This window comes from Peromyscus eremicus, chromosome 18 (assembly GCF_949786415.1).
Source record: "Peromyscus eremicus chromosome 18, PerEre_H2_v1, whole genome shotgun sequence".
In the NCBI taxonomy this organism is placed as follows: domain Eukaryota; kingdom Metazoa; phylum Chordata; class Mammalia; order Rodentia; family Cricetidae; genus Peromyscus; species Peromyscus eremicus.
Window position 1 is genome coordinate 610,756 of NC_081434.1, and position 25,456 is coordinate 636,211.

The following is a 25,456-nucleotide window of genomic DNA, read 5'->3' on the forward strand; positions in this document are numbered from 1 at the left end:
ATAATTTAACAAGAAAAATATATTGGGGATATAGGAGAAAACTATTTTCTGGTCTGTTTTTTGGTTTCTGCAAAGTACGTTACATTTAAAAAAAATTAAGAATAAATTTAATTGGTTTAAAACACAAGCTATACAAATGTTATTTTTTCTCAAAAAATAATATCTGAATTCATCATAAAATAAACACATATAAAAAGTTTTAAAGAAAAAGGAAAGACTGCATGAAATTCCTCCAGTGATGAATGGTTTAGATGTGAAAATAATAGTGTTAGCAACAGTAAGAAAACCAATCATTCATTTTCTGTGCAATACTCTTATTAGAAGACACTCAGCTTTCTGTCTCAGTTATACAGAAAATATGTCTTCCTATATGTGACACCCTATAATATATATAATCATTATAGTATGATTGATATGAATAAAATATTATTAATCGTAGTTCTTTATAAAGTGAAGGGCTAATCTTCACCATCATATATTGTTAGATCTTGAGCCAGCTAGATGACTCACTGGGTAAAAGTGCTTGCTGTGAAGCCTGATGACCTGAGTTTGATATCAGGAGCCTCACTAACCCTGGAGGAAGTGTACTCCACAGTACCTGCAGCCTCCATACCTACACTGTGGTGTGCACACCAACATTCTCTACCAACAATAATAATTAAATAAACCTCTAGAAAAATTTGTTTACATTTGATATATCTTTGCTGACTTTTAAAGGTTTTGATATACATTAGAAGTAGATTTACCTTCATTCAATGTTTTTCTTTCTGTAGGTATGTGTGCTTTCTGTCCATTCAAGTTAGCTAGGAGGAATTGTCAGCAATAAGCTTGAAAGTCTTGCCTATATCTAGGAAATATTTTCCATTGACAGTCATCTAGAAATATCTCTATCTCAGTTCAACTTCCTGGTTGAAAATATAAAACAAGATATACAAGTGCAGTAGCGGGGGTGTAGAAAAAAAAAGATATACAAGTGCAGTCAACTATTATGAAAATGATAATTATTTTAATATTGTTGAGTTTAATTGAAATGTTTTAAGCATTATCACAACATAAAATTTGTGAATTCAGTATAACATCATCTCTTATTTATACCTGAAAAATACCTGCATTCTAAAGAATGGTAAATGGTGTCATAAGTATTTCAGACTTGTAAATGATAACTACAGAGCATAAGCCCAGTGGCCTAACTTCAGCATTCATACACTTATTAAACATCTACTGAGGCAATCATATGATATTTATTTTATTCTGTACATATAGAATACGTAATTATTTGTGCATTCTGAAAAAAAAATCCTTATCTTAAAAACTCATACTTTTTAAAAAATGTTTAAAAACTATAAACAAACTAGGTTTAGAAGAAATATCAATGTACTAAGTCATTGTACAAAAATTCCAAAATAACATCATGTTCAATGGAAGAAAACTACATCCTCTTCATACATATTATAGCTTTCAGTGTAGTACGTTTGTGGGACACCTGGGTGTGTAAACAAATGGGTCTATAATTCTTGTGCCGTGTCCAACTTCAATATGATGGTTTGTGCTTTATTGAATTAATTTTGTTATTTTTGGTTGTTATCTCTTAAGGGCCTGTTATTTTCTAATAAGAGACAGAAAGGGAGTAGATTTGGATAGGAAAGTAAGTAAGGGAAACTAGGGGGAGTTTCAGAACTGCCAGTGATATGTAGAGAGGCCCTATCTCAAAAATAAAACAAAAACAAACAAAAAGAATAATCAAAACTAAGAAAATGATCATATTTAGAGTAACATGAGAAAGATAAAATACTTAGAAAAAATTTGAGAAGATGGAGACATTCACACTAAAAACTGTGACATAAGTAAACAGAATTCCATGTTTACTACTAGAGGAAAGTATTATTAAATGGCTACTTTTCACAAAATGATAAGTGCATTCAATGCAAAATCCTATGAAAATCTTACAGCACTTTTCACAAAAATAGAAAACAATTCAGTTAATATGGATTGCTAAAAGAGTGCACATCAGGAGACATCATACCTCCTAATTTTAAATGAATGAATGAAACTGCAGAGTCCATGTGCCCAATGCACAAAAATAAATGCAGAAAGCCTACAGGTGTATATGACCTGAAGCAGGGAAGTTTCCAGAAAAAAATCCTTGGGGCCAGCTTCACAGCAAGATACTCTTAGCAGTGTTTCCTCTTCTATGACACAGATGACAGTTCATACATCAATGACTCCATCAAGGACACAGTTCAGACACAGATGACTCCATCAAGGACACAGTTCAGACACAGATGACTCCATCAAGGACACAGTTCAGACACAGATGACTCCATCAAGGACACAGTTCAGACATAGATGACTCCATCAAGAACACAGTTCAGATATAGATGACTCCATCAAGAACACAGTTCAGACATAGATGACTCCATCAAGGACACAGTTCAGACACAAATGACTCCATCAAGGACACAGTTCAGACATCAATGACTCCATCAAGGACACAGTTCAGACATCAATGACTCCATCAAGGACACAGTTCAGACACAGATGACTCCATCAAGGACACAGTTCAGACACAAATGACCCATCATGCCCTTTGGTGTGAGAAGCTTCCAGAGACACAGGTTGGTCCCTCCTTTAAGAAATGTCCTTATAAAAATATGTTATTGAAACCTGGCAACAAGCAAAAAGACACCTTGTTGGTGGTGGTGTTCTTATATCAGTCAGGGGCAGAGTAGATGACAGTCCTTTGTTCATCCTAGCTTGATGCCTGGCTTGGTGGCCAAAGCTGTTTCATGCCTAGGGCACATAAAATCCTGATGCCACTGCTACTAATATTTAAACCTAGTGATTATTCTAAATCATATGGGTGCTGGTGTGAGAAATTAAAAAACTAACAATGAGAGCCCTGAATATCCAGGCTTTGTGTGTGTGTGTGTGTGTGTGTGTGTGTGTGTGTGTGTGTGTGTGTGTATGTGTGTATGTGTGTGTGTATGTGTGTGTATGTGTGTGTGTGTGTATGTGTGTGTGTATGTATGTGTGTGTGTGTGTGTGTGTGTGTGTGTGTGTGTGTGTGTGTTTTGTTTGCATATGGTCTAAGGGTGGAGCTCCATAGTGGAACACTCACCCAGCATGAGAAAGTCTTGGGTTCTGTGGCAGGGATATAATAAATAAACATGTTGGGTATGTCATTATGTTCATAATCCCAGCCTTTGGAATGTGATGGTAGGATGGAGGTTATGAGTTCTAAGCCATGAGAGCTGGCCTGACTTTTAGATGGCTGCCACCTGTGGTGGTGGTTGGGGGGTGAGGTCTTAAGAAGAGGATTAAATGGTCATCTCTTTTCCAGCAGGTAAAGGATAGAGAAATTCCCATAAACTACCTGATATTGCTCCAGCTGACATAGATGTCTCTTTTTGTGTTCAGAAAAAAAAGTTATTGCCCATTTATTAGAGTAATAACTGTAATTGAAAAGAAATTAACAAGCAGGAAATTACTCTTTTTTCTAATGTATTTAATTAAAATAGATTCATATCACCTTCATTTCTCCCTTTCCTCCCCGTGAGAATAAAAATCAATAAAATTATTCTTAAAGGTGTATTTTGCTTTTGGAATTAATTAAACCACTATAAATAATAATTAGAACCATAACAAATAAATAATATTCTACAAATATTAACCTGAAAAATTAAACATTTTTCTGATGATTTGCTATCATGACCATAAATAGAATTCTATTTTGGAACATTAAGTAAGTTGTAAATTAAGTTTCATGTTCAGTACAAAATGAATATCTCCTTTTTCCATTTAGAATTTTATTTTTTTCAACTATTTTTCTTGTTTGAGAACTTTATACTTTCAATGTACTTCTTATAGATCATTCCCATATCATATTACTAAATTTCCCTTATGTCTCACTTAAGAAATGATAGTAACAGCTATAAAAATACAATACATTCATTCTCTAACACCATCAAAGAAAAAAGTCATGATATACATGTATATACAAGTGCAGACACATAAACATACATGTAAGACTATATGTGTATATATTTGTGTAGCACATACATGAATTAACAAGGAGGTTCAAAGTCATAATCTTTCCAAAAATATGCATGATGTAATGGATGTATTTATTACTTGAAATATATAAGCTATAATTAAAAATTACTTCATTTGTAATTTTATCATATAAAGTTAGAAACCACTGCAAAATGGTCATGCTCATAAATTCATTAAGTGAATTTTAACATGAGTACAGTAAATGCATTAAGAATAGCATACACTTTTGTTTCTGAGATGAACTAAAACAAGGACTCATGTTCATGAGTTTTATGTCTGAAATTGTCCCATGTTTCATTTGTAATCTATATCACATCAGCGTTTTTGAGGCAAATACCTTTCTCACAAGATCCTTAAAGGCTTGTTTCACCTGCTGGTTCCTTAATGAGTAGATAAAAGGATTCAGCATGGGAGCAACAGAGGTGTTGAGCATAGCCACCCCCTTTGTCAAGGCAACCCCAGCCTTGGCAGATGTTTTCATATACATGAAGATGCAGCTTCCATAGGATATGGAGATAACAATCATGTGTGAGGAGCAGGTTGAGAAGGCCTTTTTCCTTTGTTTGCTTGAAGGAAATTTCAGAATAGTTCTGAGTATGTAAATGTAAGAGACAATTATCAGCATCAGCGTAGTCATAAGCATGATCAAAGCTGATATAAAGCTCATGAGCTCCAGAGTGCTTGTGTCTGTGCAGAAGATTTGGAGCAAAGGAGCAGAGTCACATGTGAAGTGGTCAATAATGTTGGAGTCACAGAACTCTAGCTCTAAGCCCATGGCCAATGGTGGAAAAATTACCAAGAAACAAGCCAGCCAGGAGCTGATGATGAGCTGGTAGCAGATCTTTTTACTGATGATGGTTGTATAGTGATCATAGGACATGGATGCCAGAAGGAAAAACTCTGTTGAGCCAAAATAAATGAAGAAAAATAGTTGAGCAACACAAGCATTATAGGAGATTGATTTGTCTCCAGTTAGAATGCTGACCAAAAACCTAGGGTTACAGGCAGAAGTAAATGAAATTTCCAAGAAAGATAAATTCCTGAGGAAGAAATACATGGGGGTCTTCAGGTGGGAATCCAGCAGAGTGAGTATGATGATGGTTAAATTTCCAGTAATGCTCAGCACATATGTGAGAAACAGAAAAAAGAAAATCACAACCTGAAGCTCAGGATCATCTGTCAGACCCAGGAGGATGAAGTATGTCACTGATGTTCTGTTTCTCATCCCTGGTGGTCAGTATACAACAAATCTGATAAAATCAACATAGAAAACAAGGAGACAAGAACATGAGCCACAAGACAAGCATAAATATCTCTCTCTCTCTGTTTGTATGCATATATTTTGTGAGTGTGTGATATTGTCTACATTTCAATCATATCTTTGAAGATACATTTTTATGTTTAAAGTCAGTCTAATCTATGTTTTTATTCTGCCACTATTTATCACTTTTATATACTATTTTGTAAAATGTACTAATTTCATTATTGGCATCATTATGCTTTTTCTGGGTTATCTTTTCTATGAAACAAATTGTGGAAACCAGTGATCAATTTATACTATTATCTACAGGAATAGTATAAACATCAAACTAGACAAAGTAAATAATGTAATGTCTATTAATATTTTCATAACAAAACAATAAAATCAACAAATGTCATTATGGTTTTTGTATTTTAAAAAATTAAATAATATCCCTCTTTAAAAAAATCCACCTTAAATTTTGTCCTCTTGTATTATTGAGACCTTAAAGTTTCAACCTTTATTCTTGATATCTGAAATTGAGACTCTCCTCATTAAATTAAATTAATGTAGTAAGCTTAGTTGATTTTGATAAAAATGTTTTTTAAATTTACTTAAGCATCAAACAGTAATAATAGAATGTATTTTACATAATTTACTAATAATTCATATATGACATTGAAATATATACACACTGTAATGTGCTGTTTAGAACTATCTTAAACATCTATATCAGTGACATGAACTTGACTTGTTCAGTCTAAATAATGGATACTCAAATATGAAAAAATACATTATATTCTCCACATTTAATGGCTAGAATGTTTCATTTAATACATATTTAAGTTGTAAATTTTTCAAGTTAACTAATATATATTAATTAAATTGAAATATACATTAGTTACATATATGAAACAGCTATAAAAATAACTGCCTGAGAAGACAGTAAATTAAGATAAAAGATTGTACAGAAATAATTAAAATATCCATTTAAAGTACTAATAGTTAAAGTGAAAGGTCAAACAAAGAGTAATATGCTTAGCTCCCTTAAACCAAAATCTATACCATAGTCCTGTAGCACAAAGAGAAATCACTGTTTATGTCTCTCCTCCCACAAAGCTCGGCTCCTCACAGCACCCCTGATATTTAATAGGAAAAAAAATGCAGTGAAACATCTTTTTCATATGTTTTCTAATATCATCCAACATCTAGGATCCTGACATATTCCTCACAATATTTTAACAACACATCTCTAGATGGGAGTTTTATTGCTATAAAATTATTCAGATTATTCCAGTATTTCCCAAAGGGATGTTGCTAATATGTTTCCCCAGGGAAAAAATTAACAGCATTTATACTATGTTTGCAACACATAACTTCAAAAATATTCTACAAAGTGTGGAAATGCATAATGACTTCTGGGATAAATAATAATAGGACACTAATGTATACAAGTAAAAGATTACTTCTAGCAATCACATTTAATTGGTTGATTATGTGACCTACATACCAGGTGATTGCAGAACTTATCTGCAAGGAGTTAGCAAAGCGTTTGTGAAAGAATAAGATCTAACAACAAAAAGTTACCTTCTCACGCTGATTTTTATAGGACAGTGCTGAAATTAGGCTGCATCCTACTCTCTGTTACTCCATATTCTATAAGACAGTATTGGGAATTTTTAGGCTGGGCCTTGCCCTGAGACTCCATTTCATAAGCAGCTTTTGATTCCATTTTGAGGGTGCAGGATAATTATGGCATAGTGACACAAAACCTGTGTTATCCTCAACCCAAGGAGAAATCAGTTTAAAACATGAAAGTAAAGCTGTAATAGAGTTTTACTGAGAAAATACAGCAGGCCTTGGACCTGCTCTGTAGTCAAGGATTGAACTGCTTATCTCCCTTCCCTCATCACCCAAGTGCTGGGATCATAGGCAGGACCACCATGTTTTGTTCAATATATTTTCCACAGTTTGCCATAGTTACATTTATATACATATTAACTAAAGATGAGTTTGTTCTATTTTCATTTGAGAATTTGTGGCAAATAATATACTTTGAGATCCTTTAAATATTTTTCTGATCTGACATTTTTCAAAGGGAACATGATACATTCGATCACCATTTCTCCCCAAATCAGATGGTTTTGTGTTTCTTATCTTGACCTACTTAGCTTTTCATACTATTAAGTCATGTTAGGGATTGTGTTTAAAACACGGACACCTGTATATTTTATGGAGACTGTAGACTATTGCTAAGTGAATCATTTTTGCAACCATTTACACTATAAGTGAATGGATTATATATCTAATGTTTAAAATCAGACATTAAAACCTAGTGAGTAACCTGCCTACACAGCACTGAGAAGTCTATTGGAATGTTTCATTTCTTGGTTAAAATACATATTCAAGTTATCAGTTATATTATGGTTATCTGTTAATTGGTCTAGCCAAAAAAATGTTTTCCATTATTTTATACACTATCATGGATATGGTCTATCCCATAAACACAAAATTTTATTATGCATTTTTTGCATTTCCTTTTAGTGTGTATTTGTATGAATGTGCTGCTATGTGCACACTCTCAGAATATGGACGATGGAGCACAAACTTTGTAAGTCAGCTCTCTCCTCCACCATAAGGTTTCTGGGAATTGAACTCACATCATCAGGTTTAATGAAAAACTTCATACACAGAGCCATCATTGCCCTCTTATCCTTAATGAAACCAATTTTTTTGGCCTCAGTATTCTTTTTTTTATTTTATTTTACAATACAATTCAGTTCTACATATCAGCCACAGATTCCCTTGTTCTCCCCCCTCCCGCCCCCCTCACCTTCCCCCCATTCCCATCTCCTCCAGGGCAAAGCCTTCCCCGCGGACTGAGATCAACCTGGTAGACTCAGTCCAGGTAGGTCCAGTCCCCTCCTCCCAGGCCGAGCCAAGCGATCCTGCATAGGCCCCAGGTTTCAAACAGCCTACTCATGCAATGAGCACAGGACCCGGTCCCACTGCCTGGATGCCTCCCAAACAGATCAAGCCAATCAACTGTCTCACCCATTCAAAGGGCCTGATCCAGTTGGTGACCCCTCAGCCATTGGTTCATAGTTCATGTGTTTCCATTCATTTGGCTCTTTGTCCCTGTGCTTTATCCAACCTTGGTCTCAACAATTCTTGCTCATATAAACCCTCCTCATTCTCGCTAATTGGACTCCCAGAGATCCACCCAGGGCCTAGCCATGGATCTCTGCATCCAGATCCCTCAGTAGTTGGATGAGGTTTCTAGCACAACAATTAGGGTGTTTTGGCCTCAGTATTCTTCTCTGAACCCAGAGCTCACTGACTTGACTCAGATATGATTAACGTTCAGTGAGTCCCAGGGATTCACCTGTCTCTTCATCCTAGATAAACAGATTACAAGCACACATCTGTAGCATGAATCTTTTTTTTTTTTTTTTTTTTTTTTTTTGGTTTTTCGAGACAGGGTTTCTCTGTATAGCTTTGCGCCTTTCCTGGGACTCACTTGGTAGCCCAGGCTGGCCTCGAACTCACAGAGATACGCCTGGCTCTGCCTCCCGAGTGCTGGGATTAAAGGCGTGTGCCACCACCGCCCAGCGAATCTTAAAAGTTCTTATTAATAAAATCAAACCCAAGGCCAGTTATTGGGGTCAATGCTGGAAGATCAGAGAGACAGAACAAGCCACAGCTACCTCACCTTGCCGGATCCTCAGCGGGTCTTGTCTCCTCAGACTGGAGGCCTCTGAGTCCTCATCCAGAATGGGTCTCAGCTGAATTGCTGCTCAAAAGCCTGAATGCTTAACCAGCCAAATGCTTAACCAGGCCAAATGCTTCTAGTTTCTGGTCCTCACACCTTATATACCTTTCTGCTTTCCACCACCACACTCTGGGATTAAAGGCTTGCTTTCTGGGATTAAAGGCGTGATGAGTCACCATGCCTGTCTGTACCCTTGAACACATGGATTTCTGCCTCTGGAATGCTAGGATTAAAGGCATGTGCTACCACTGCCAATCCTTTATGTTTAATATTGTGGCTGCTCTGTCTCTGACCCCAGATAAGTTTATTAGCATGCACAATATTTGGGGAAATACAATACCACACACATCATCATGCAAGGCATTTTCCATAGGTCCTGGGGGTTGATCTCATGTCCTCATGCTTACACGGGAAACCCTTTATCCAACTAAGCAGTGACAACAGCCCTACATTTTTAATTATATTATCTTTACCTATTCTCTTTAGTTTACACACAATATGAATGTTATTTGTTAATCTCTGGAGTTCTCAAGAATTTCATTTTTTTTTTATATTTTCATGTCCAATAAATAGTGTGTACTACTTGCAGTGGTTATTTAAAAACTTGAAAGATGAACAATACATGTTTGAGCTATTTGTTTAGGCATCAGCAGCTGTACACTTAGATATTTATTCCCATGTTAAATGGATTTCTATAAATCTTGGATTACACTTCCTGAACTACTTATCTCTGATCTCTCATTTCATTTATTCGATGCTGAAATTGTATGTAAACATATAAAGGCACAAGATTATTCCTGGAAAGTTTGCTACTGTGCTTTATTTCAAGAGGTGATCTTCTCCAGACCAGACATATCAGCCTCTTACAATCTCTTTATTTATCATGGATATGTAGCAAAGACCAGAGTTCTGTTCCCAGCACCCATGTCAGGCATCTCACAACTGCCTGTGACTCCAGCTTTGATGCCTATGAACACCCTAGGCACTTGCACACACATACATATATCCACACACAGACATGTGATAAAAAATAAAACAAATGTTTAAAAAGTGGCCCAAACCCATGGAAGATCACTGTTTCAAAGCTATTTTCCTTATGTACATGCTGACGATTTCATTCTATAGAAAAGAGAATAAAAGTAAGTAGAAACTGAACCTTTCTTTTTAATGTTTTTTCTACTTTGAGAATATCAGATGATATATATTGATCATATTCCTTACCTTTCCCCAACTCTTCCCAGACCATCCCAATTCCATCTTTTTTTTCTCTCTTAAACATAAAACAAAACCACACACAGGAAACAGAAAAACAGTCCAAATTTTGTTGACAAAAATTGGCCTGCCCAAAAGAGTAAGTGACATACCAGTGTCACTCTACTGAAGAAAACTACCTCTTTCTGTGGTGGTTTGAAAGAATATGGCCCCCACAGGAAGTAGCACTACTAGGAGTATTAGGAGATGTGACTTTGTTGAAATAGGTATTAAGTGGTCCTATTGGAAGAAGTGTGTCACTAGAGAGTGGGGTTGAGGTCTCCTTTGCTCAAAGTACATTCAGTGTGGTAGAAGTTTCACTTCCTGTTGCCTGTGGATCAAGACATAAAATTCTTAGGTCCTTCTCCATCATCATGTCTGCCTGCACACTACATGTCCCACCATGATAAAAATGGACTAAACCTCTGAAATCATTAGCCAACTAAGTGTTTTTCTTTATAAGAGTTTTCATGGTCATGTGTCTCTTAACATAGAAAACCTAACAAAGACCCTATCCCAGCAGCTACTAATTGCGCATAAATTCTTTTCCACATATGAGACTTTGTGCTACTTACCCTACTCAATGCTAAGACATTTCCTGGCTTGATCTTATGGAGATGGGCAGTGTACATGCTGCCATAGCCTCTGTGGATTTATATGAGCATCTGCCTGTTGTGTCTGGAAAATGCTCTTTTCTTGAAAACTCTTCATAAAAACTATAAAGAAATATAGTTTTCTAAGCTTTGTAACTACATTGCAGAGGATGTTTTTGGGATCATTCACTTCCAAGCATCATTTGAATGAGCCTTATAGATCTTACTGTTGCATCTTTCTTCTGGTGTTCCAACATGGAGCAAGAGTTTCCACCTAAAACCTGAGAGAATTTAAAAAGAGATCCTAAAATGGAGCTAATAATAGGTTCCTAGTTCTTGTCTCTTATTACTGGCCGCTGTATAGAGACATATCACCTGGTCACGGCTGCTGCCTGTGGGCTTGTGAGCACAGCCTTGGACTTAAAAACACAAATATACTACCTAATACTGTAACCCAGAATTGGGGAGGCAAGTGTGACCCTTGGTACCTGTGCCATGTTGAAAATTGGAGCCAGCAGCCAGCGCTGCTGCCGCTTTTGTCCTAGCCACACAGCTTAACAAACTCTCCTTGTCAGAAAAGGATTACAGATACACAATAAAACAGATTCAGTTGGAAAAAAAAACTTCTAAACAGATGTGTATAAAAATATACATAGGCTTCTGAGTGAAAAGAAGAAGGGTAGAGAAAGTCCTTAAAAAGAAATAGTGTAATTTAAACAAAAAAGCCACAGAAAATGGAAAACACAAATAGTCTGGATACTTTACATTATTGTGTTGTCTTTGGAATTTTTTAACCACAGAGAGACATTTTATTGTAGGGGCTGCTTAGTTAAACTAATGTATATATCTTAAAATTATCTTGACTTCAAAATTTGGGTCTAAGGATATGTTGCTTTGGAAAAGAGGTTCTGCTTTTGTTTCCACAGAAGATGAGAAGCTGTGGACTCCTTCCAGATTAATATTATTCCATCAAGGAAGACCCCTTTGGAGTTCTCCAATGAGATCAATGGCCCAGATGATCCAATATCCAGAACAGCTTCAAGGCAACTGGCTGAGACAATGCAGCCTCACAGTCTACTACAGCCAAGATTTAACCATAATTCTAAATTTTCTCAGGATCCCCATAAGATTGCCATGGCCCTCAGTCAACAGGAAGTAGTATAAAAAACTATAGCCAAATTCCCAAAAATTGTTTATAAATGTTTGTTTTTATTTAAATGGGGTTGATTATAAATACAATCTCTTTCTAAAGAAGAAAAGGGGATATAAATATTATAGGATGAAAGAGTATATTATTGAATCTACTTTTAAAAAACAACAACTCATTTAAAATATTTTCCATTGCTATAGATTTTAGTTTATTGATAAAAAATTAAACTTAATTGTTATACTGTATGTATATTTCTATTCTTGTTTAAGGCATTATGTTCATGCAACTCATTTAAACTTGTAACATATAATTAAGAAATACAGATTGTCATCTATGATAACGAAACTTATAGTCATATTAGTTAAGTTTTTTATTTATAGAAAGGTATGTTTCAATTAGGTAGGTAATCTTCAAACACTTCAAAGACCTACAGAATATGCCATTTAAAATGTTTTAAGAACTTAGACTTTTCTGGACATTGAGATATATCTGCTCCTAGAAGCACTAATTACTTCAAAGAGGATGATTAACATCGAAAAACTCATTATGGAGTTTGCTTTCTATGTGACAAATGTTAGCTACTGAGCAAAAAGGTGTTCTTGCCTCAACTACTTGACAGGATACTGTACAAACTGGACATGCAGGACCCATAGGAATGTGACCACTGAACTTTACCAAAACAAGGCATGATGGTCCTTCAGGTTCCTGTTTCAAAGAAGATACTGCCAGACAGGACATGAGGAGAGGTGACTGATAAACATTGTCAGGAGGCAAGACAATCCTTCAAATTTCCTACTTCACTAAAAAGTCTGCCAGATACTCTAGGCCTGTAGGCTGAAGTGATGCCCCAACATTGGAGAAGAAATTTGAGTGACTGTCCAGGCATCCAGATGTCTCTGTCATTTCTAGAATTTTGGAAGTTGCTTGCAAAAGCACTTCCTGTCTTCTTAGGTAATAGTATATCATTCTGGGGTCTTTGATGGAGTTGAAGACTAGATAATTATAATTATAGTTTTCCTTGGTAAATTAGATATGAAACTCTAGACTCACAAACATAAGATAGAGGATAGAGTATTTTCTTTAATTTCGCCAAATATAAGTAGACTAGATATTGTAACTGTAATTCTTGCTTGATAACTGTGTTGTTATAAGTAATTTTACTATGTTAAAGTTAAAACCTTCCTTTTGGATTAGACAGAAAAGGGGAAGTTCTGTGGGATGTCTTTCTGTATGCTGTGAATATGTATTGCTCCCCTTGGCTAATAAATAAAGCTGTTTTGGCCTATGGCAAGAAAGCTTACAGCCAGGCGGGAATTTTAAGAGAGATAGAGAAAGAAGGGCAGAGTCAGAGGAGACACGATCCAGCCACCAAAGAAGGAAGACGTGAAAATACCAGTAAGCCACAAAGCCATGTGGCAAGACATAGATTAATAGGAATAGGTTGAAATAAGGTTAAAGAGCTAGCCAATATAAGCTGGAGCCATAGGCCATACAGTTTGCAATTAATATAAGTCTCTGTGTAATTATTTTAAAGTGGCTGCAGGACCTCATGTGGGAGAGATTTGTCCAGATCACAAGGGCCAAGCAGGACTGAGGAACACAGCCAACAGGTTTATTTATTTTTATTTTATGATGTGGGTGTTTTGCCTGCACAGATGTTTGTGCACTTATGTGTATGCAGTGCTCATGGGTGCCAGAAGAGGGAACAGGATACTCTGGAACTGGAGTTACAGAAGGCTGTTAGTCCCCCTGTGGGTGCTAGCAATCAAATGTGAGTCCTCTGAAAGACAGCAAGTACTCCAGACCACTGACTGAGCCATTTCCCTAACCCCTTTTAGAGTTAATACCAATACCTGTTTTGCAGGCATACCTTACAATCTCCAAGTGCTTGACATGTGTGAAACAGATGAGTATAGTGTTATAACAGTGCAACATGGGCCTTAAAGAATTACTATTTCTGCCTGAATTTCTAAAATGAGACCAGATACTCCCAGGAAAAAGGTCTCAGGGCCCTTATAACTTATCTCACAAGTAACCTATGCATATTCTATGACCTTTCTTATAAGAAAGGAGTGAACCGGGCAGTGGTAGAGCAGGCTTTTAATCCCAGCACTCGGGAGGCAGAGGCAGGTGAATCTCTGTGAGTTCAAGGTGAGCCTAGTCTACAGAGTGAGTTCCAGGAAAGGCATAAATCTACATACAGAGAAACCCTGTCTTGAAAAGCCAAAAAAAAAAAAAGAAAAAAGAAAAAGAAAAGAATGAAGAAAAAAAGAATGAAGTGAAACTAAGAATTTTCTCTCTCCCTAATTCTGTTTTCTGTAGTCAGTGTTAGAGAAATCCACTCTTTGGTTAAATTGAAGGCATTGAGCCTGAGATTCCGGTTATGGGGTCAAGAGACTTAGGAGAAAGGTTGAACTGTCCTTATGGTTGGAATACTGAAAGTCCCAGGCATCTGTGAAGGACAGGGCACTAACTGTGCCGTTATAAGAGTGGCCCTACCTGCTTATGGGTGTACCTCACTGCTAAAGAAAGGATTTGGAGACTCATTCGAAAGATCCACTTGAAATACTTTTTTGGTGATTCAAATTTATTTGGAAAAGTCCTGAAAAACTCTTGCAAATTTAGGGTTGTTATTGTTGTTTGTTTGTTTTAATTTTTTTTCACTCCAACTTCTTAAGAAGTTTGAGAGAAGCCAGATGCATTTGGATTTTCTGTCATTCCAGAGGCTCTTTAAGCTCTTAAATTCTGTGTTGGTTCTGTGCAGTGCTGCTGTGAGATAAAGATTCAGAGAGCTAAATTTACCAGAACCTTGTTTGTAACGCTCAACTCCCGGAGCCCCACAGTTACAGCCTGGGGTTCCCCATCTCCTCTTGCCTCCTTTTCACCACTTAGCAAATCCAGCAGATAAATGGAAATTAAGGAGGCTTTGTGCAAGTTCTCAGGAAAGTGTGCACTCTGCAAGATGCTGTCATTAACCAGAAGTGCTAAATCAATTTGTGTGCCACACAGGGAAATAAAACCACAGTAGGCTAACATTTAACTGGCCTCTGGAATTGCTGAGATCATGTGTTGGGTAGTGAGTGTTTTTTCCAATTTTCCTCCTTTTTCTTGAACTAGATTTTCTTGTTGTTTAATTTGCTTTTTAATTTTGGGTGGTTTTTCTTTTCCTTGGAACCATTGCTTTAGTCTTCATGAAATGCAGATATAAATCCCCTTGGGACTTAGAAAATTAAAGAGTGTAGAAGAAAACTTATTTTAAAATACAAGTAGTAAGCATCTGGAAGATGCAACTCTACCTGAAGTTCAATTTCACCTACTAAGGGCCAATAATGTGCAAAAACTAAACTTAAAAAGAGCTTTAAGGTTCTTAAGGCCCTTCCATATGTTAGAGGTATAAGGATATACCGTGTAACATTCAAGCTATAAAATCATTGCCATGGTTTTAAACATTTACTGTCTTTATTTATAAGGTTGACTAACCTATACAGCATGTGTGCATATGGAGGTTTAAACACATATACGTATGTTAATAAGAAATTTTATTATGGCTATTTACTATTTATATAAAATTCCATAGGAATGTATTTGTTAAAGATCTTTATGTTAAATTTATGGTGCATAAAGTTGACTTTTCATTAAACAACTACATAGTTTGCTGACCTTTATAAACAATAATATTCATGATTGCACACGATTTCATAATACTTAGTGGACAAATTAACTAAGTTAGTAAATCTTACCTGGGAAAGTGATGAATGTTTTGCTCTTCAGGAGATGAATGAATTAAAAAGTGTGCTTTTATTGGTTTCTCAGCGAAATTTCTAAATAACTTTGTATCAGACAAATAAAATTTAAATCACTGGGCACATATGTGAAGATGTTATACGCTTAATTTCTGGGTTTTGTTTGGTATAAGAATGTTCAATGTGCATGTATTTTATAAAAGCTGAGATGAGCTGCCTTTGCTTTTGGAATGATAAAATAATGGTTATGTTAGTTACTTGCCTTGTTGCTACAAAGCACTTGGCAAAAAGCAACTCAAGAAAAAACTGGTTTCAACTGAAAAGATTTAGTTCATAGTGACTGGGACAGCAGAAAGTGGGAAAGATGTGGCCACTGGCCACTTTGTGTTTTCAATCAGGAAACAAAGAGCAATGACTGCTAGTGTTTAACAGTTTATCCCTTTATACAGTCTGGGACTCCAGCTCATTAAAGGGTACCTGTTTAAGCTGGAAGCTCCGCTCCAGCCTCACTCTCCCCCATTTCAAACCCCGCCCCCTCTCAGAAAGCTGCCAAGTGGTGGATTCTCTCCCACCCCACCCCCAGGTACTCAAGTATTTAAACTACCTCCTAGACAATGGCCTACTTGTTTCTCTGTAAATAGTACTTTCTGAACTGCTACTTGAGATTATAGAAAGCTGGACTGTGATTCAATACCTCTGAGGGTTTTTAATACTCTATTTTTGTTTCAAGTATTTCTATTCAGGCATCATAAAATAAAGAAAAATTAAATGAAGCCTGATGAATATGAGTGCTGCAAGTGTCCAGAGAGCAGCCATACCTTCATTTATACCCTAAGGAACCAGCAAGTAAAGCAAGCATTCAAAGGTGCAGTACACAAATTAGGTATCCTTGTTCTCTTACAGTTGCTTTGTGTGCTATAACATAGTAAATTTTGTAGTTTCACAGTCTATCTCTTTTATTTCTACAATCAAGTATATATAATACATTGGCTTTTGAAATCTTTAAGAAATGTTGACAGCATGGGAAAACCCAAGCCAGACCAAATCCCAGTACCAAGAGGAAAATCAGGCATAAAGTCCCACCCCTAGCCCAGTAACTCTTGGTAATTATTAGATGCCAGAAAAGTTAGGGTTAGTTTTTTTCTAAGAGTGTAGATCTGGATAAGTTGATCACACTCCAGTGGAAGGCCACACATATAAGAATACTTGGGAGGCACAAATTGGCCTTGATGGTCAAAAAAGGACAAGGACACAAAGCAGAGTGAGGAGGAGGAGGATAGATCTGGGAAGAATTGTGCAAAGAAGGATGAAATTGATAAAATTCGTTGTACATTGTTCACAAAAAAACCTAATTAAAATAATAAAGTTTATTACCCCTGTAGAATTTTCTGGAAATGTTTCATTTTTAAATAAATATTCTGTGAGAGGATATCATATAGCAGTTTTAATTATGCTTATATGTCCATAAAGTTTATATATTCTGTCATCAAATACTTTAGGAATAAAGTTACAAATTATATTTTCCATATTTTCAAGATAGACATTTTGATAGCATTTTAAGATTCTATATGTTCTCTATTCTCATTTCCTACAAGCAATATACTCTATTATAAAGCATCTTAAATGCAAGATTATACTCTGTAAATTTTAAAATGTGCCACACTTGTTTTATCTGTAAATTAAACGAGCTTCTCCTTTACAACACAAAAGCTAATTTGAGAATGCACTCTAATAATTTCAACCATATGGGCTTCATTTCAATAACTCATCTTCTGCCTTGAGGTCTCTGTTTTGATTAGTAGTTATACTGTGAGAAAGTTTCACCTTCAAATGTTCGTTTTATTCTTTCATGTTCTTCCAACTAATGTATATTAGGAAATTTTATGTCTCATCTACTTTATTTCTAAATATGTAGAGCACCACAACATACAAACTGAAATGTGGAAAATGAATAAAGTGTTTTATATCAATTTTAATGTATTTGAAAGAAACATCTTTTAATAATGAATAGTTAAAAAGAATATGTAAAAGGTATTTGAAAATATGTAATTCAAAACCCATTCCAATATTTAGAGTTTTAAGATGACTCTGAAGACATTTTATTTCTGTCCCAGAAATAAATATTTTATTAATTCTCTTAGATTTCATACATTGTGGTTTGATCATATTGACCCCCTTCCCCAACTCCTCCCAGTTCCACCCCCATCTCCCTACCAACCCAATTTCGTGTACTATTTTTCATTTAAAATCCATTATATCCAAATATGCTCCCCAAATACTGGATGGAAGGATATATCCAGGAATGTAGTCAACCTACCAGAGGTCACACCCTTAAAGAAAACTTACTCTTCCTCTCCCAGCAGCTATTAATCATATTTCCCACTCTTTAATCAGAATACAGGATGTTCATTCTTCAATCCACTGTTCTGTTTTCCCTACAAATGAAATAATCAGTGTTTTCCCAAACAGTAGTGTGTTTCTGTTTTGTTGTAGCTGAAGAACTGTAGTTGGTGCCTCATTCCATCTTCAATAAACATGACTTTGTCTCCATACCACAGGAGGTTGTCATGTTCTTTAATAATACATGATGTTTTCACTCAGACCTGGTATAAAACCTTGGGGATTTTTGAGGAAATTACACTAATTGACTATTTTCATCATTAACTCTGAAAGCAAAATAACCAATTTAATAAAGAGTACTAGTATCTATAGGGAATCTTGTAATGTTGATGTTGAAAGAGTCTAAGACCTACAGTAAAATTTCAACTTTCTTCAAAATACTTTAGGATTCTTAAGACTTCTGAGCTTGGATGGGCTCCTTAATTATCTACTTAAAAATATTTGAGAAGTTGATAATTATTACATGTACCTATGACAATATTATCATAACTTGACAAGAAATATGTCTTTTGTGGGAGTCCAGCCTATTTTATTCTTACAGTCTCCAAATAAACTCAGCACATTGATATCTATATACTAGCAACCTGGCTAGAAAACTAACTAACTAAATTTTCAGAAAGTAACTTACAGAATGTAAGTAGGTAAATAAAATCTTTAAAGAAAACAATCTGAAATTTTATAGACATATAATCTAAATTACAGGGAAGATTTACTCTGAAGTTATATGTAAGAACAAATTGCTGAAAATCAGAACAGGAAATATTTTTTACTAAGAAATTCATTATTAAAATGAGTTAAAATTGATGTAAGATTAAGTTTGCACAACTCTTCCCAGATCTATCCTCCTCCTCCTCACTCTGCTTTGTGTCCTTGTCCTTTTTTGACCATCAAGGCCAATTTGTGCCTCCCAAGTATTCTTATATGTGTGGCCTTCCACTGGAGTGTGATCAACTTATCCAGATCTACACTCTTAGAAAAAAACTAACCCTAACTTTTCTGGCATCTAATAATTACCAAGAGTTACTGGGCTAGGGGTGGGACTTTATGCCTGATTTTCCTCTTGGTACTGGGATTTGGTCTGGCTTGGGTTTTCCCATGCTGTCAACATTTCTTAAAGATTTCAAAAGCCAATGTATTATATATACTTGATTGTAGAAATAAAAGAGATAGACTGTGAAACCATAAAATTTACTATGTTATAGCACACAAAGCAACTGTAAGAGAACAAGGATACCTAATACAGAAATTTAATAACTTTGAGAATATAATTAATTATATCTTAATAGAGTTCTTTATTTTTAACATATTTTAATTTCATTTGCTTACAGAAAACACTAATTTGTGTACTACACCTTTGAATGCTTGCTTTACTTGCTGGTTCCTTAGGGTATAAATGAAGGGGTTTAACATGGGGACAACAGAGGTATTGAGAATTGCCACTCCTTTGGCCAATGACGCCTTTTCTTTTGCAGAGGGATTGGCGTACATGAAAATGCAGCTTCCATAAGAGAGGGAGATGACAATTATGTGAGAGGAACAGGTGGAGAAGGCCTTTTTCCTCTGGCTGGTAGATGGAAATCTTAAAATAGTCCTGATAATGTACATGTAAGATAAAATCACCAACGCCAAGGTGAACAGCAGATTGACCAGAGCAAAGTAGAAACCAATCACTTCTAGGAGCCAAGTATCTGAGCAAGACAGTTGTAAAAGGGGAAAAAAGTCACATGCGAAGTGATCAATGACGTTGGAAGCACAGTAATCCTGCTGGAGCAAGAGCATAACAGGTGGGAAAACAGTCAGAAACCCACCCAGCCAGGTGAACAGCACAAACAGGGTGCAGAGTCTCCTGCTCATGATGGTCGTGTAGTGAAGGGGCTTGCAGATGGCAACATAGCGGTCGTAGGACATGGCAGTGAGAATGTAAAATTCACACAACCCCATGAAGATAATGAAAAAGATTTGAGCAGCACAGTTGTTATAGGAAATTGTCTTGTTCCAGGTGACAATAGACCCCAGAAATCTAGGGATGCATACACTTGTAAATGAGACTTCCAAGAAAGCAAAATTCCGGAGGAAGAAATACATTGGTGTTTGCAGATGGGAATCTACAAAGGTCAAAACGATGATAGTCAGGTTTCCAGTGACACTTAATATATACGTGATTAATAAAAAGAGGAAAATCACAATCTGGAGGTCAGGATCATCAGAAAGGCCTAAGAGAACGAATTCTGTAATCTCTGTGTGATTCATATCCTCTCCTCTCCTACTCCTCCTGTTTCCTCTTTTAAAGAAATATAGGGTAAAACAAATGTAAAGGAGAAAGATATAACTCATGATTAATAGCATTCTAACTAATACAGTTCTAAAGTATCTGCTGTAGTTCATGACAATTAGATATGGACTATCATCTTTGCATTGTTTTAGTAGATATTTATGAGTGCAGCTTATTTATTAATCTCAAGTATAACAGGATATCTTAGGAAATTTTCACATTGTAAGACATATCATTAGAAAATGGAAAATAAAGTCAGTAATTTTTGCTTCATGTCTAATTAGGATGAAATATTATTAAAATTTGTGTAAGTAATATGAAACAAGAATTTTCCTTTTTAAATCAATATACATATTAGAAAGGACTTCCTCCTAAAAGCATAAAAGGGTGATTCTAGTGCTGTTGAAATGTAATGACAGCTCTTTACTCTTTTATATATAAGAAATCAGCCAATGATTCTCCTTAGCAAATAAAATATTTAAAGATTATTATTTATGTTTAAGTAATTAAATTTATTTTAATAGCAATATTGTGAAATAACTGTTAAGAACAAAAGAACTTTATATATATGTTACATGATTAAGATAGAACTTGTAATTATCTTATTTAACAAATAGGAAATATACTTTAGGTATTGATTTATCTTTCAATTCAATTAACATATACAACACTTGATTCTGTCTACAAAGAAAACTGCCTTTTGAGATTGAAGAGACATGTATTATTTGCTTTTCATTTTTCTCTAGAACACAAATTGCAAAAGTCATTACTTGCCTTGGGTCTTAGCAGTTCCGTCTCTTGAATTGTCCTATATTTATGTTTTTTATTTGATCATACTTCTACTTATTTACAAAGCTTTGTGGACAGATATTTTATTTCCAAGCTTGCTTGATCCATATAAAATCACTTGTTGTATGGATCTATTCATCCACAAGGACACACAGAGATATGTAGAGAACTGTTCCCATCCATCTTCATCTATTAAGTTAATTCTCAGTTATTTAAGCACAACAGTGGAGGATGGTTTTCTTTAGATTTGATCTATTAAATCCTGAAAGCTGTTGCCTCTGTATTTTATGAAGGCAGATTTTTTTCTCTGAAGAACAGAGTGTAAAGGTACGGCTGCTCTGCTGGACACTTGCAGCACTCATATTCATCAGGCTTCATTTAATTTTTCTTTATTTTATGATGACTAAATAGAAACTTCTATTCAGTTTCTATTCAGTCATCATTAAATAGAATATTAAAACTCTCATAGATATAGAAACACACTCCAGCCTTCTATAATCTCAAGCAGCAGTTCAGAAAGTACTATTTACAGAGAACAGAGTAGGATGTGGCAACACTGCTATTATGATTACAAGATGCTTAAAATAGAACCCTGCCTCTGACAGCTTGTACTTATGTAACAGATGATCCAGGTATATTTGTTTTGACTTCAAAAGACTTGAGCCCTTGGGAACTAAAAGTCCAGGCCATAGCTCTGCTCTGCTGTAGACCATGGGGGATTTCCAGAAGCCATCCTTCAATATCTCACTAACTTCTAACTCTGCTCACAAATGGATCTCCCTTGAGAATGTGTTCATCGTTGTATCCCAGAGAGCCCACAATGTTCTCATCTACTAAATACCTACTTACATTAACTACAATTACTTCACATTTTATTCTTATCTAATAATTCATGAGCAATAAAATAATTATGAAATGTACTTTCTTGAAAGCCTGGAACACTTTAACATTTGATATTTAATTATATCATTCAAATATAAATTTTCTACATATTTAGTGGCTTATTTTTAGTTTTGTTAGGTGTCAAGGTATAATGAAATAAAAGATTATAATGCTGTGTTAAATAATAACAATTAAAACATATACATTGTGCACACAATGAAATAAAATGTCATTTTACAGTATAATTTAATCCTTACTATAAACTTTTTCACTATTCATATTTACTTTACTTGTTAGCCTTTATAGTGTTTTAAACAATCTATTCAAAATTCTAATAAGAAATATCATAGAGCACTAATATTTTATTTATGTGAAATTCTGGTTAGTGAGTTATATTAATAATTTTTTCCACAAATTTTGTTTCTTAAATATTTTAAAATAAATATATATAACCAGACAATAATGACATAATGTAATTATTATTTAATAGCTAAAATTCATATTGTATAATTTAATGAAATAAATGTTATACATTTTGATAAAGTAGCTAACCATTAATTTATGTAAAACTGAGGTAGTATATATGGTAAAGTTTTATTTTATATTTTTCAGCTTACTGAAGTACAAGTGATATTTGTATACATTTAAGGTATGTAACATGAAGCTTTGATATACATATACCTGTGCATCCAATAATAATAGTCATTCACAGAGAACTATATAATGGGTGAGATGCAAACTTGAGGATTTTTTTAGTGTTATAGAGTATGAGGTGGAGAAGCAGCTTGGCAGATGTTTTTCTACATCTCTACATCACAAGGAGTGATATCTTTACCAACTTAATTTTTAATTCTTAATTCTTTTTTGGTTTTTCGAGACAGGGTTTCTCTGTGTAGTTTTGCGCCTTTCCTGGAACTCACTTGGTAGTCCAGGCTGGCCTCGAACTCACAGAGATCCACCTGGCTCTGCCTCCTGAGTGCTGGGATTAAAGGCGTGAGCCACCACCGCCCGGCTAATTCTTAATTCTTTACCAACTTAAAATAGTAAAAATATTGTTACCTTTTCTTTAACCACAAAATACTAATTAATAAAAAATATTTCATTACTAATCATTGGAGGACAATTTGTATTAGTGTCTCAAACTGTATTCTTGTCTTTTTCTGTAGGTTAGATTTAGATTTAGATGCTCATTTTCAGGTTTTGCTTATTTTAATTTTCAAGAATAGTTCAGATAAAAAATCCTTTGCATTCTTTCATTTCATTTGTGTTCCTCATAATATAAATTCAATGTATGCATTTATGTGATGATCTGTGTACACATAACTAAACATGGCAGGCCTAGCTGAAAATATTTTGCTCCCTGACTTTTTGCCTTCATGTATTGCTGTCAGTTTAATCTACCTATTTCTGCTGATGTTGCTGCTGCTGCCCCCATCATCCTTTGCTGACATCAAAATTCAGCTTCTTTGGCCTTCCAACAAGAATGAAGACAATAATTCTCTGGGAATCTTTCAGGCCTTCCATGCCAGATTAGGACTGCTGAAGCATCCAGCAATGTGGAGTCTGAACAGCTACCAGTTTCAGTATTCCATGTGAAGACTGCCATTGTTCGGTTACCAAGACTATATTGGGTAAGCCAATCTAATAAATCTTATTTTCATATAAAAAAGAGTAGTTCAGAAAGTGAAATTTAAAGTTCTAACAGAAATATGTTTATATTACATCATTATATAATAGCTATATATAATAATGATTATATAATATATGATATATTAATGGTTATTAATTAAAACCTCTAGTTTAACCCATTAATTCATCATGATACAAAATGGTGGTAATGTAAATGTACAGTTTGTCATTGGCTTCTTTGTTGTCACAGTTCCAGCCCTCTGCTCAAATTCCAAGATGGATATCCAATATTTTTTACCTGATTGCCAACACATGTCTTTGATAGAAATAGTTCAGACATATTTTATATGAACATCTCTACTTTAGGATGACTTGTGACATTTTTATATCACAATTTCATGTTGGTTGTACACTGACAGATGATATATATGGCATGAGAAATGGATTACACTATCTTATGGCCATCTAAAACATGTAAGAACCTATTTCTAAAGATTTTATCTTTCTACATTTAGATTTGTTTTATATAAATTTTACCATGTATTATGTTTTTGATCATAATTTAACCCAACCTAGATCATTCTATGTATATTAAATATATGGTAGATAATACATGCATGCATGTATTAACTTATTAGCATATGTTTTATTTTGGGGGGCTAGAGTATGATTGATAGGGGTAAAATATTAAGCATGGGTCTTTATAAAACAAAGGGCAGATCTTTACCATCATAAGTTGTTAGATCTTGGGCCAGCTAGATGACTCACTGGATCAAAGTACTTGCTGTGAAGCCTGATGACCTGAGTTTGATATCAGGAGCCTAACTAACCCTGGAGGAAGTGTACTCCACGAAGCTGTCTGCAGCATCCACACCTACACTGTGGTGTGTACACCAACATTCTCTACCAACGATAATAATTAAATAAATCTCTAGAAAAATTTGTGTACATTTGATATATCTTTGCTGACTTTTAAAGGGTTTTGATATAGATATGCATTAGTAGATTTACCTTCATTCAATGTTTTTCTTTCTGTAGGTATGTGTGCTTTCTGTCCATTCAAGCTAGCTAGGAGGAATTGTCAGCAATAAGCTTGAAAGTATTTGTGGTGATATTTTATTTGTGCTGTAATCTGGTGATATTTTATTGGTGCTTTAATAAATAAAGCTTGCCTGGAGATCAGAAGGAAAAGCCAGCCATTATAAGTAAACACGGAAGTCAGGCAACAGTAGTACACACCTTTAATCCTATCACTTGGGAGGCAAGGATCTGTTTGGATCTCTGTGAGTTCAAGGCCACACTGGGAACAGAGCCAGGTGTGGTGACACACACCTTAAATTCCAACAGTAGTTAATGATGGAGGCCTGGAGGTCTCTACAGACAGACAGGAAGTGACAGAGCTGGCCGGGAAGAGGAAGTGATGTAGCTGGACAGAAAGAGCAAATCAGATGGCAGAACAGCAAAGCATATGGGTGTGTATAGAATAAAAGTAACTCGATTTTGGAAGCTTCAGAGTTGGTGAGGTAAGGTTAGCTGTGGCAGTTCCTATTTCTCTGATTTCTCTCAGGCTTTAATCCCAATTTCTGGCTCCAAGTTTTTTATTTAATAAGACTGTTTAGAAATTTGTCTACAAGTATTGCTTATATCTAAGAAATATTTTCCATTGACAGTCATCCAGAAAT

General features: G+C 35.1%; 2 protein-coding genes and 1 non-coding gene across 3 annotated transcripts; 1 reads left to right on the forward strand and 2 right to left on the reverse strand.

The window, feature by feature from the left end:
* The first annotated feature begins 2,652 nt into the window (after positions 1-2,652).
* LOC131895424 (small nucleolar RNA SNORA48) lies at positions 2,653-2,803 on the forward strand. The gene has a single exon (XR_009375178.1). It is a non-coding gene; the product is annotated as a small nucleolar RNA SNORA48 (small nucleolar RNA).
* Positions 2,804-4,363: 1,560 nt separating this feature from the next.
* LOC131895184 (olfactory receptor 6C76-like) lies at positions 4,364-5,302 on the reverse strand. The gene has a single exon (XM_059245606.1). It carries the CDS (start codon positions 5,276-5,278, stop codon positions 4,364-4,366), a length of 915 nt encoding a protein of 304 aa, XP_059101589.1. The 5' UTR covers positions 5,279-5,302.
* A 14,214-nt stretch (positions 5,303-19,516) lies between these two features.
* Positions 19,517-20,452, reverse strand: LOC131895073 (olfactory receptor 6C3-like). The gene has a single exon (XM_059245485.1). The coding sequence runs from the start codon at positions 20,450-20,452 to the stop codon at positions 19,517-19,519; it is 936 nt and encodes a 311-aa protein (XP_059101468.1).
* Between the last annotated feature and the right edge of the window lie 5,004 nt (positions 20,453-25,456).

Coding starts and splice junctions, on each gene's coding strand:
- LOC131895184 (XM_059245606.1), bottom strand. CDS start 5,278: ATGAGAAACAGAACATCAGTGACATACTTCATCCTCCTGGGTCTGACA.
- LOC131895073 (XM_059245485.1), bottom strand. CDS start 20,452: ATGAATCACACAGAGATTACAGAATTCGTTCTCTTAGGCCTTTCTGAT.